A 14,565-nucleotide genomic window follows, 5' to 3' on the forward strand; every position below is an offset into this window, starting at 1 on the left:
TTCCTGCCCCTCTTTTGCACGCTGTCGCCGTCGAAACTATGCTCTTTTTTCGACACTTGTTGCTCTCTGGCTCTTTAGCCTCTTTTTTCCCTTTCTCCGGACGAAACCGAACAGATAATTCACGATAATGCAACAACGCGAGCCTTTCGTTTCATCGGCGATTGCGCAATGTTTCCGGCGGAATTTTATTGGCGTTGACTCGAGAGATGTGATCGCTTTATTTGCACACAATCTTATTTATGATTTTTTACCAGACCATAAATAAGATTGCGTATTGTTGAAGTGATGCGATAGTTATACGTTTATAAGTGTACTCAACTATATGGATCATGCACTCAACTATCGTTTATTGTCTGATTATGTTAAGATGACTACAATACAAACACTGAAGCATAATAATAATAATTGCTATGTATGCTAGTTTAAAGTTTTTTAAAAGTTTCATATTTAATTTAATTTTAAGATCCTATGTTTTTCAAAGTTGTAGAAATGCTCTAATAAGATTACATAGTTTTTAAAAAGGGTGATATTTTTAACAGCAACATTGTTTCCGCCAATCTCGAATCACTAACCCAACTGGGTTTTTTTAACTTTGTTTCGAAGTCATTGCACTCTGTTTTACAAGTAGACGCTATATACACAGATTTTGAAAAGGCGTTTGATAAAGTCAATCTTGAATAACTTATTTCAGATTTTTAAATATCTCATGAATTTATTATTTATATACAGTAGCGTGCCAAAAAACGCATCACCTTCAAAATCATCATATTTCATATGAATTTTCCAATGGTTTTTTTTTAGTCTTTGAACTGTGATTAGTTACAACCAGCAAACAAAAAGTTCTTGGAACTTACTTCTTTTCATGCATTTCTACTAAAGAAAATTATATTCAAATATCATTTAAATTAAATTTAAAGCAGCTTTTCCTATGCCTCGAAGCGCATAAAAATTAAACAAAATTTATCATATTTTTCTTTACTTTATACATGTCAAATCTTAAGAACAAATACAAATATACAACTGGAGATTAAATATAAAATAAAATTGTAAAATATAATTTATTTGAATATCATATAGTGATTTCCAAAGTTTTGTCCAGTTCTCATAGTGTTGGTGTCTTTGACTGAATGAAATCACATTAGAAGCTTCAATGCGATCCAAAAAAATTAAGCGTAATTTTCTTTGTTATTAATACTTAATAAATATACGTATAATACTGTTTCCCAATGCTTTTATTTTGGTAGCGCTGTTATACGTTTCATTGTCTAGTTTATGTAATCAAAAACTTTTAGAAATTGCTCATATATTTGACAAATTTTAGTGCTCGATTAGCTCCTAATGTGGGCTCCGGTGGACAGTCATGATTTTCGATCGTGACCTCTGTTCTTGCATGTAAAGGCTTGGACTGGTGCACTCTCCAACTCTTCTTGCTCCACCATATTTTTGAATCCCTGTTGTGGATACTTTGTAAACTGTAAAAATTAAGTTAAAGTAGTTTTTAACCTTTCTCTGTTTTCATTAATTCAGTCTGATGCCTGATTAATAATACTTCATGCATTTAATTTAATATTATCCATTACAATATTTTATTGCTTATTTACATACATATATCATATAGTATGAAAATATCTAAAAATATTGTATTCCATCATCATACATAATAAATAACCATGAAACTGAGCAGAACTGGCAAAATATATTATTCAACCGATAAATCGTTTATAGACAAAGTTAATCACCGCCCGAAATAAACGCCCGAATTTCATCAACAACGCATTTTCTTCTGCCAATTTCCTGGAAATTGCCTAACCATTTCCCGGCTTTTATCTCCAATTCTCCGCACATCGTAACCCCACACTTTCAAAAATAATTGGCTATACGAATAAATCATATTCGAAGGTGACGAATTTTAATTCGCATTCTATTGTCGCCGCTTCCTCCATGACCTACAATCGATGGGTTTTCCTTAAGAGACTAGTGTCTTTGTGGGCCAATGCTATGCGATTTTCGGCGCTTGGCAATGCACGTTGTATTTACAATAACAATAATATATCAATCGACCGGAAGCGAATGTTTCTTGGCAGGAAAGGAAGCGCATATTCTGCTATATATGTACACGTATCGGTTTCCATCTACTTGATGAACCAATAAAGAGGTGGAAGCGTCTCGTTATTCCGTAATAAAAGAGGCAATGAATCTATCTCATTCTGTATCTAGTCATATCGCCGCCTTCTACTGGTAAATTGTTCGTAAAATACCGGTAAAAGCCCTTCTTACAGACGCGCGTTTCTCTCGTTTTGAGTTTTAATTGTACGTAATGACGTTTAATTCGGATGGCAAAATTCCAAATTGTGCCGTAAATATAAGTCTCTAAATACATACAAGATTTGATTTATTAAACATTTTCTAATTAATGTAGTAATAACTGTCAACGGAATGCTGTTGATGAATTATATATAGCTGATGTATCCTTAAAAAATTAACTAAGTATCATATATATATTTAATATAAAAAACACAGATCCGTATATTTATGTTTTTATTGTATATAATACATTACATTATAACCTTTGTGTATTTTCTAGTTGATATAGTATTTTCGATAGATTGCGTAATGTTCGATACCGTATTATTTAAATAAACTTATCAGCGACACACCGTGATTGATTATTTACACGGACTTATTTATTTTTTGTCAATTACAATATCATATGATATCAAGCGTTGGTAACTGGTACGGGTTGTCATAATATATATAGATTAGATCTTATTAGTTAATATTTGTATATTATATCGCCTCGTATGACACAAAGCGTTGATTCTTTAAAACACAAAATTGCACCTATTTATTTGTCATTAGCGCAGTAATTGCGACATTGTGACATCTTATATATTACATCGCCTATGCAAATTGAAACAAGACTGAAACAATAGCGTCGTTTGCGGTGACCTCATGATTTATTAAATCGATTAAGCCAGAAATTGATATCGCGATTTACTTTTGTGAGTGTTAATAATATCAATTTTATACATGTGCAGTGACGATGATTTGTTCGTGAATTTGTTTTAAATTGCGATTGAAAAAGACTAGACAATGGATGCCGAAACGATGGTGTCTAACAACGCAGACTTTCCTAGTCCTTTATCGAAGTTGAAGAAGAACCCGGCGAGGAAAAGCTATAGCGGATCTATACCGACGCTTGTTGAAAGTGTCGTGTTTGAAGATCCGATTGAGGATGACGACGAGAAGAGTGAGAGGGAGGATGATTTTATAGAAGTTGGATCACCTAGTAAGATTCCCAATTCGAATGGAAGGAGGAATTCTTTAGGGTTCATTACGAGGCCGAGGAAAGGCTCTTTGGGTTTGAGCTCGCTGCTGGGACTCAAGAAACCCGAGAAAACATCCGGAAAGAACGGAAATTTACCGAACGAAGACTCGGACGTCGCAATGCACGCTCCTTTGCCTCCTAGGAGATCATCCATAGCTGTCGGTCCTTACGATGAGAGGAGCAGGCGGAAAATGTGGGGCGCTTCAAAACAGATCGACAGAAAGCGGAGACAATCTGGCGGAGACGAAGCAGTTGACGACAAAAAGGGCCAAAGGCGCCCATCTTGGTGGAACACTTTCGTCCCTGAAAACATGTTGAAAAATAGGTAAGGTCGCTTCGATTACGAATATCATTAATTAATAAGTTAACGGCCTCAAACTTATCTAACATGTCATACATGACACTTAACGTTTTATAGATCAAGGACTATCTTAAGATCCAATTAATTCATTAATTCCGCTCGAGCGCTCGGATGAGCCTTTGGTTCATTGATCATTAGCTATTACGTATACGGTATTAATTCATACACATACACGTAGCTTTTTGTATGCCACTCCGTGAGAAGATCACGTATACGAATATTTACATACCAAGTTCGATCGTTTCGTTTCGTTTCGCAATATAGTGTTTTTTCACCGTTTCGTGAGTAAATGCACGCATCACGTGACGCTCTAGCGAAAGTGGAGATCGTGTTATATTATATTATAGAATGCATCGAATCTTGTTTGCTTTTTTATACGTAGATTATCTCAGATGTGTTGTAAAGCGTAATGATCGGTTTTATTGTTGGGTAACAACTTGAGATGAATATCAGCGAACGGTTTCGCCACAGGTTAACTACATACTACGTACAGTCAGTATCGTAAAACAATTTTATTGTTTAATTATACACTCTGTGTGTACGGTTTTACGATATTTTTGTAATGTTGCAATATTGATAATGAAAATTCGCTACTCTGAAACCCTTGTATATCATTGGAATTGGCAATATTTTATGTTTTAATTCCAGTTTTATATCACGGCGTAATTTGAAGGGCGGCTTTATTAATCGGTGGAATTTTGGGATATATATATATATATATATATATATATATATATATATATATATATATATATATATATATATATATATATATATATATATATATATATATAATTGGTCATTTTTCATTCAAAGTGCTTCGCGTTATTTAATTTAAAATATCTATACATTGTATGCGTAGTCCAATTTTATGAGATAGTGCTTAGTGTCAATTAAAAATATACTCGGTATATTGAATCAGTATTTATTTAGTCAGTTGCTTCAGTTCGTTTGAGAGATGTACATACATGTATTCAATCAATTATACGCTATAATTATCAATAGCTGTGCTTCTGTTTGTTTATGTTACTGAAAAATCGCAAATGGAACACGCGAGTGTTCTTCTATTTATTTCTAGGTGATGTTGATAATTTAATTATTTTTTTATTACATAGTACAAATGGCAAATCTCACGAAAAGTAGTCGAATAAAAAGCTATTAGTTAACCAGTTGAGATCTTAAATTCAGCACAAACTATTAACGTTCCTAAATAGAATTTATAAATATTTGTTCTGTAAATTTAATTTGTAAAGTTTTGAAAAATCGTAAAATACAGTTAAAATAATGATGTTATAAAAAATAGTACCAAGACTATTTATTTTTATTTAAAAAATATTTCAATTTTTTAATTAATATACAATTTAATTTAAATTATTAACACTGCTGAAAAGCCTGAATAATTATATTACCATAGTAAAGTACTTTAATTATTCGTATTGATTTAAAAGAGATAAAATCGATATTAGTCATTTAAAAAGTCCACAGCTGCACAATAATAACTCAGGACTTATTGGAATTTCTGCAATTACAATGTGTTTTTTTTTTCATTATTTTGTTTGTCGGCTACGAGTTGTTATGGTCATGACTTTTGTAAGAAAATAATATTTCGCAAAATAAATAAGGGCAGCATTGGGCTGTAAATAATTCAGCACTATAATAACTACGTGCCTTGTTGAATACACAGACCTTTTTGGTCGGTTTTTAGTGTATTTTAGTAATTAAAATTCTAAAATATTACATTACAAATATGAATGATCACTTCTTCAAATATTCTAAAAACAAATAGCTTAAGAACTAACATTATTTTTCTGTAATCTTCCGTTGAAATCTGACACGCGTAAACCAAATGCGTTACAACTAGAGATTGCAATACCGGTATTATCGGGAGAGAAAAGTGTCAATACCGGTATTACCGGTATTGACCTGTATTACCGGTAGTTACACTGTATAAACTGGGTTATAAAAATCAGACATAATGAATACCTATAAGTATTTAAAACACGAGACTTTTAAGTTTGGGAATCGGTGAAAGCTATATATTTAATTATAAATTATTAATTATAATATATATTTTAAAAGTCACTTTGCAGCAGGAGCTGGTTTTTAATAATAGCGGATTTTTCAAATAAAAGTTTGAGTCTGCTTCCGTGGCTCGAACCCGCGGCCTCTGTGTCGCCATTTAAACCGTACGGCTAGCTACTAGCTACTGAGATACTAATTCTGATTTTTTTTTTTACTTCAAAGGAATTGCTTTGAGGGGTGATTTTTTCCCTTCATAATTAATTATATATTGAAATGTCACAAGTGCAGCATCCAAAATATTAAATCAAAAATTATTCAACAAAAAGCATCGTCTAATATAATTGAAAGTACAAAGCCGGCAAAGATAATAGTTTATATTAAGTGGTGAATAAATTTTTAGAAAATCTCGTTGTGAAACTGCAACCTTCTTTTCTTGCACTTTCCACATATATCAGTATGTTCCATGCAGAATCATGGTAATTTTATCAGACATGGTCTTATGTGGGCCAATTGGTTTTTCTTGTACTGAATAACTTATATTATCCGCCAAGCATTCATGATTCCTTTAACTAAACCAGATAATCGTTGCCCTTATAATTATTTAATTTAACAACCAAATATTAACACATACTTGCTTTTTCATATGATGTCACCAAAACCGTACCTCATACGGTATCGCTAACTGCAAAGTTGTAAAACAGTACAAAAAACCGCCACGGTTCAAATAAGGAGCACGTGCTCGCCTTGTCGGTTTAATCTTTACGTTTCGACTTTAAACTGCGAATTTACGACATGTTTAATGAAGAGGTCCGAAAGCGGTATATACTCGCGCATGCTCGTTCATAAATCAGGTTTAAAAACGTGTTTATGCGGTCGTTTCGCATTACGCGTGTACTGTGCGTTCTTTCGTCGTTCGCACGGCTCGCCAATTCCAATTTCGCACCAATTCCGAGCTATTGTAATTGCGCATTTTGCTCTGACCCTCGACTGGTGAAATAATGACCGACTCGTGAAGAAATTGCGAAAAAATCTTGGAAGCCTTCTTTCATGTGTAATCGGAATTATGGACGACATATCTTATGGCAAATACCAAGATTCCACCATTAGAATATCACGAATTCTTCACTCTCACCGTATATTTATGCGCATACGACACTATTTTTAACGGGTATAAAAGTGTACTAGCGCTGACTGAGTGAACACCTTTGCAAGAAATAATATATAATTCATTCATTGTTTTGATCGTCGAGTGATTACCAGTGATTTATGTTTGAGAGTAGGTACTGTAGCCGGCGTTGATTGCCAACAATGAGCGAGTGATTAGTGTGCTTACCGTCCGTGGAATGTTAAGCAGTGATTCTCGACTGTGATTAGATGTCGTGCCCATCGAATGTGATGTGTCCCAATTTCCTATATGTTATAATGACCATTATAATCTAACTCCACCGCTAAATGTATACCCTTCAGTAAGATTTGCTTTTCTTGATCTTTAGTCCGATACTAAGAAATAATAATTAAAATATTTTTTATCCGATGCGAGATGATGAGTGTTTTCCAAATGAATTTCGAAGCTTGTATAAAAAGGCTCCAGGATTTTTTGTGTCTACACTGATATTGTGTTCTACTGATTTATTAAACCAATATTAAAACACCCACATTTACATTTTTTTATTGCGACCAATAAACCTTACCGATGATGCAGACTGAAGGTTCTGCAACATTTGGAATTCTTCAAGAGCAAGGCTCAAACGTCGACGTCTATCTTTAGCGCTTTTATTGATGGGCAGCTATGGGTTCAATAGAGACCCTTTGTATCATTTAACTTGAGCGGCTTAACCAACTCAAATCTGTACAAAAATTCTCTCCAAATACAATTATTACTCCAATTATAACACGTGTTCTTCATTACTTCAACACTTAGCCAAGATTTTTTTAGAAAAATCAAAAGACCTTTCTCGCTACAATAAAAACTGATGTTCCTAAAAATCTGTAACATACTGTATATCTTTAATATGCCAAAATTTTCTGGGGCAGGTGGTCCCTTTTAACCCTTCCAGCTATGCTGCATACCCTTCACATGTGATATGCTTATAAAAATATATTTAAAAACAGTTTTCAAATTTCATAAAATATTATAATGGTTATCAAGTATTTTATTATTTTAACACGAACTCAACTCGAACAAATAATAAGGAACATCTGCTGTAGCTTTTACTGATTCTATGAAACGGGCCGTATTTTCATAAAATCACCATTTGTTTAACGGTTCAACATAGCTCTTAGCTATTCATGGATATATATATATATATATATATATATATATATATATATATATATATATATATATTTTAACGCTTTCAAATTAAGAACCACAATACTCGAAAGGTCCTTCCATCGTGAAAATGCCACCCCCAAGCAAATTCCGCCCGGGGCGGTCCGCCGTTCTATATATTCAAAGCATTCTCTCTCTGTATCACTAAATTAATAGTCCACGTTACAAATACCGATTCGAATTAAAGGGAATGTGTTCATTAAATATACGTAATAATATATGCCTATTTGTTTTTAGTGTGTATATATAATATATTACTTTTAACAATTATGTTGTCAGTTGTATGTATATGGATATCAATCGTTAACGCTAGAGCACGCACGCTGACTCATCGTTTCGATTACCGTAGTGCTTATAAAATATGTACATCTATGTGAAAACCCCAATACAGGAACATGTTAACTGTCTTGAGTTGATAAATATGTTACACGTTTTATTTCGATTTTTGATAACAAAATAGTTATTAAAAGCATATGAATGATTCCTTAAATCAAAAAAAACATATTTTACTACATTATTAGATCCTTAATAACATAAGCTCAAATGTTATCATATTTTTTTGGTAAAATAATAATCTAAATTAATTATGTCTTAATTAATTATAACAACCTACAGAGCCAAATGTAAAAAATACACGTGTATAGCAATAACGTGTTATTCTTTATAGTTTAATTGATTCTTATTTTAAATTATGCATTTAATATATTTTCGTTTGCTGCTATTTAAAAAAGCACACGAAATTTAGTCTAGTACATTAGTCCTCCCATTGGGGACGTGCTATTTGAGTGCGTGTAGTTGAGGGCTTAGAAAATACTAATTTTTTTTTCCAGTACGTACGTACCAATCAGGCGCGTGTGGTGAGATATCTTCTCTTTGACCCGCTTACAAATAAAGTAACGAGCACCGAAATAGCACGTCCCCATACCTATTTATTTGTTTATTTAAATTAAAGTAAGACCATCGTGACCTAAGAGGTAACCCCAATGCGTCATGATGCTCAAAAACAATCCATTGTACTATTTCAATGCATAAAAAATATATAATTAAAATATATAATATAAACATATATAAAATTTCAGTTAGCATGTTTTTGCCAAAGGGTCTTTACGTAATAGTATAACTTTTAATATCTACAACGTAGTCGTTATATTAATTTTATTGATTTATATTATTAATTCAATTATCTCCATTAGGGCCACGTAGACCAAAAAAAATGCACTTCAACATAATTTGGCTCTGCTCATTATTTATTTTGGACAGTAATGAACTTGAAACTTCCTATTTTGCGAAGGCGATTCCAATCCAAGGATATACGATCGTATACTAGCAATTCGCTCGATCACTATGAATAATGCAGCAAAAATGGAATACGTCGATTGAAGGCTAATTAACAATTTATTATAGACAGGTGCGAAAACGAATTTAATTATGTTTTGTAAACATGAGCTACGTACGTATTCGAACCAAATACAATGAATAACTCGTTGAATGTTTGCTTTCGATTTATAAAAATGTTAAATGTTAACAATTTTAAACCGTTGTAAACTATCAATACACGTCATATAAACTATCAATCTTAAATACATGCAAAATGTGTAATACATGCTGAATTTATGTATATAATATAACATATTACGCACTGAAAGCGTAACTATGTACATATATTAGTTTAATTTATTATGTACATATATACTTATTATATGAATACACTGATAACGAATTCCAATTACAAATCAATATTTGCCTATTTCGAGCATTTTTTATTTAATCTACTCTCTAAGCCAATATTTGTTAATGTTTGTTCAATAGATACATTTCAACTAAGCCTTTCGATATTTCTTATCTTTGATTAAATACAAATTGATTTATTGTCGTAATAAATATTTTACTCGTTTTTAGTACATATAAAATGATTTTCAAATGAGATTTTCTTAGCGACTTAAATACCTGTATAAAAATTTATTTATATTTTAATAGGTAACTAATGTTCTATAAAATCCAATCTGAAATATGTTTATAATACCTTTGTTCTAAATACTGTTTATTGACACATATGGTGTAAAACCAGAAACTACACATCATAATAAACCAGAATCTTCGTATATCTGGGCAATATAAGTAAAGTAGTTGTAGTAGTGCAGCTTCAACAACGTATCATAAAATGTGTTTAAGAAAGTGTAAATATTGAGGTAAATATTTGGTTCGTGTCAATCGGTGACTTGCGCGGCTACTCATTCCACAAGTCCATGGTTCGGCAACCTGTGGCTTGTGATTATTATTTTTGTTTAATTTATATTATATTTTTATATCCACTGGAAGTTAGGTGATTCTTTGTATAAAGTATACGATTAAGAAACATATAATAAAATAAAACTTGAAGCTGTAAGCTGCCTGCTTTCCGATAGTTTTGATTCATTAGTCATGAAAGAATTACCCGATCAATTAAAAGAAACATTTTAGTAAATTTGTTTGATCTGTAAATATTATTCTTAGTGTAAAATATTGTTATTTCAGTTAAGGCAGAAGTGTTTTAAGCAGAAATATTGACGTGTAGAGGGAAGCGGCTGCTTCCCGTATCTTTTAAATCAGCTCTTATGAAGCTAAGACAATTTATATGGAAGTATGTACTACTATATTTTTTTAAATGTTGATTCGATTTTGTGTATATTTTTAATAAAGTTTCTGTGTGCATGTGTTAGTATGTATATTATATAGTTTTTAAACTAACGCGTGATTGTTATTGTTTATGATATTGCCGGAATTCGACACAGTATTTAGTTTTAACAGATGGCAGGGCTTGCGTATCGTATCATTTTCTCTTTTTCGTCTTTCTTGCAGACATTACAACCTTCAATTTAGATGCCGATGCAGATTTTTTAACTGTGTCCTTTTTTATATATGTGTGATATTCTCTTTGAACTGAAGTAGTTCAATATTAGATCATTTTTAATCATCGCAATATGTATTCGTGTGCCAAAAACGAAAACCTAACCTCTAATGATTTATCAGATATTTATTCATATTAAAAATACTAATTTCGTTCTCTCGGACACGATAGAATCTGAAAAACGAGTCTTTCAGGTATCAACTCGATTATGTCACACAATCGAATCAAACTTAATCAAAACTTCAATAAGCACAAAATAAGCACATTATTTATTTAGTTACAGAGAAAAATAATTGGATTTATATACATTATATTCATCTTTAAAACCAGACATTTATCACTACACAATTACTAATTCTAAATGAATTCCAGTAATGATAACTATGCCAGTTTGAAGGGTTTAGTTCTCTCTAGTATTTTCAGATTGTCTACATTGAGGAGCTTGCTGCCTCGATGTTGACGTGCTGTTGGAATTGTAATCCGTGTTTTTGGATGGACATGTGATTAAACCAGACTTTATCTTATCTCTGGCATGCCTTTTACATTACCGATTTCATTCGTAATGAATCGTTTAAATTAAAAAATATGTTTTTGTAAATGTGTGCTTATGAGCTAAAGCGCTATGCAAATAAAAATAAACTTAGACATCTGTAAAAAACTTATTAAGGATGGAACACAAATTCTGCTAATCTGCTAAATGGATGCCCAAGAGCCAATTTAGTTTAACATAAAGTCTGCTTATTATTCTCGCTAGAGACAGATTGCAGATAAAGAGAGAGAAAAAATGTGCTTATTTGTGAGCAGGGCCGCCAATAGCGAACCCGGGCTCTGAGAAAACAATGATTCCGGGCCTAATGACGAAAATGGCATTTTATATATTTTTTAACATCTTAATATAATTTCTTGAATAAATAATAATAGGTACGAGTTAACCCTTTCTATGCTACAAATAAATATAAAAATCAGCCACCGTTGTATTTCAATATACTTGACGACGTCGACCTCCTGATACGACTCGCTACAATTCGCTTTTGTACCATCCTCGCGAGATAGTCGCTGGTGCTGTGTCGACATTTCATACCCGTATTCAAGGACTGGTCTTAACATAGTCCTGTACGGGTGAGTTTTAGTTATTTTTGAGATACAGGTGCTTTTGAAGTGTATCTATTCGTAATAAACACCTTTTGGCTGAAATGAATATTCTACTAATCTCGACGCTGACAATTTTTGTGTTTATATTACTTAAGATTGTCATTAGCTTAGGCAAGTAAATGATATAATCAGTTAAAGGGTTAAATTGAGTGGTAGTAGTGAGTAAAATTTTTTTAAAAGGTTTTCGAACCATGCACAAGGTGATCGGACCGACGCTTGCGTATGTGTCAAATGTATAGTGACACCTTTAGCGATCATCGCGCATACCGAATAAGCTCAGCAATTATACTGCTGCAGAGTTGTATCTATAGATAATAGATATCCTTCAATCCCAGTTAGCAACCGAAAGATTAGAAACGCACCACACGAGTGACATGACAAATACTCCTCGAACCAGCACTACAATATCTCGATTTCTCGGCATATAAGTCAGTGGCGTGGAACGGTGTCGCAATTCGACATCGAAGAGTCTCCCTAATCTCGCGACAGGCGTGCGTAGATTTCCGCGACCGATTTTCACGGATTTCCGCTCGCCCATTGTGGCATCGATGACAGGGAAAAGGCCGTTGAGAATCAACGCCTGGCCGGCCACAATGGCGGCGTATTGTTTCGACGCCCGGGTAATTTATCGTCCGATTCGCGAACTCCGAATCGTGACCAGCGTGGAAAAAGCGATTCGAGCTGAAAGGCCTGATCGCGAAGGAGACGCGACGGACGTGTCAACTGCTACATGGCAGTCCGTGACTAAAGGATGATAGTGGAGAAAAAAGCGTGTACTTTACACCCAAGCTGTAATAGGTTGTTGTAACGTACGGCTCGAATGCGGCTGCCCATCGACAAATAACAGCTTATGCGAACTAAATAATTCATGTAATTTTCATATTCTCGAGTGAGCGTATTTGTCATAGAAAGAATGGTTCCTCATTAGTATCCAAATTAAGACTGGAATGACGCTGAAACCAATAGACAAATCGTGTATTTGAAATAATATGAAGTGTGAAAATAACAAGCTGTAATTTTTTATACTGTTTCATATTTATCAAAACCCAAAGATAAATAGTAAAAAGTTTCAGAATCTAGGTTTATAACTTAATAACCCGATCTTGAGTCTTAACAGTCAGTGACTTACTCTCAAAACATGTATTTTTTTTATTTTGTCCTCTCATACTCTCAACAGCTAAAAAACTAGAAAAACATTTTAACAAAAAACAATTATCACGTTACGAAATCATCAAAAGCTGTTCGTACATAGCGTTGCCATGTGTCATTAATGACATGTGATTAGTTTGAGAGTCATTCTTGTTGTATTTAGATAAAATACATAGTACATAGATCGATAAACGGTTTTTCAGAAAACATAATAGCATATTAAATCTTAATCGACAAAACGGAATAAAAAAATATTTCCATGTTTTAATTTTAAAATGATGTTGTCCTGGGAAGAATATGTTAATTATCATTTCCTCGGGGTCCTAGAGTTGAGTTAAGCAAAATTTGAAACGGGTTGCATTCAAAATATTAAATGCCATACCTTATATTTTTTTTAAATCGAGGTTACGTTAAAATATAACCAACGATAAATAGGTTTAAAATAAGGTTCTCAATTTTGCGCAGAATATAATAATAAAAATGTTTTTTCACAGTAGTGTATATGATGCAAATTTACAATGAATGTGTATTTTTGATTGAAATTATAGTCTTACTAGTATAAATATAATTTATTTTCTGTTACAAATCAAAGTAGAACCCCGTCAATTTGACGGTTTTCGTAAAATGTTAAATTTGCTAAGTTCGATCAAAAATATTATCATAATAAATTACTTTAGACCTACATAAAATAAACATTATTCGTATTGATTTAAAAATGATAAAAAAAAATAATACTAGCCATTGAAAAAGTCCACAGCGGCAAAAAAGATGACTCGGAATTATGAGTTATTTATGGAATTTCGTCAATTACAATGTTTTTTTTATTCTTTGCTTGCTCTATTTTATTAATAAGTTTACTTAAATAACTCCTAATAAATACTTTTTTTAAATTTTAATCGACATAAACACATTTTATTTTCAAATAGAAGTTGTACGTCTGACAAATGATTGTTTAGAGCAGCATATAATTCCACTATCGCTTTATATTTTTACTAGTAGAAATATATTTTATATGTATCTAACGATATAATTTTACTGAAATTACGTTGAAAATATATTTTCACTGGTAGTACACACTTATATGTATATATTTCAGTATATATATATACATATATTATATATTCTCTCTGTGTACTTCTCAATTTTGTATATGGCCCTGCTTAAAACCTTCACTTGGCCCTCACTCCGCCTACAATATTTAGTTTTATACGTATAAGGCTTCACACACAAAGATCAAATTAGACGTTTGGTTGAAATTTATTTAATAATATATATAGTCGAAGTTACATTGAAGAATAACTGCAAAGAGATCAAATTTCCTTTATCTCTCACGC

At 32.4% G+C, this 14,565-nt stretch overlaps 1 protein-coding gene across 43 annotated transcripts in view; it reads left to right on the forward strand.

Moving 5' to 3' along the window:
• The window catches only part of mtd (TLD domain-containing protein mustard), a 244,750-nt gene that overhangs the window by 154,685 nt on the left and 75,500 nt on the right, over positions 1-14,565 (forward strand). For 25 of the 43 annotated variants that reach the window (XM_088190958.1, XM_088190965.1, XM_088190969.1 and 22 more), the window contains exon 2: positions 3,039-3,653. The exons of 17 other annotated variants lie outside the window; for them this stretch is intronic. In XM_088190958.1, coding sequence (XP_088047084.1) covers positions 3,094-3,653 — 560 coding nt within the window. In that variant the 5' untranslated portion in view covers positions 3,039-3,093. Of the gene's footprint in view, positions 1-2,859; positions 3,654-14,565 lie in introns of all 43 variants that reach the window. One more of the 43 variants, XM_088190968.1, reaches the window with a different exon arrangement.

This window comes from Plectrocnemia conspersa, unplaced genomic scaffold (assembly GCF_051122295.1).
Source record: "Plectrocnemia conspersa isolate PC_06_02 unplaced genomic scaffold, ASM5112229v1 ptg000008l, whole genome shotgun sequence".
In the NCBI taxonomy this organism is placed as follows: domain Eukaryota; kingdom Metazoa; phylum Arthropoda; class Insecta; order Trichoptera; family Polycentropodidae; genus Plectrocnemia; species Plectrocnemia conspersa.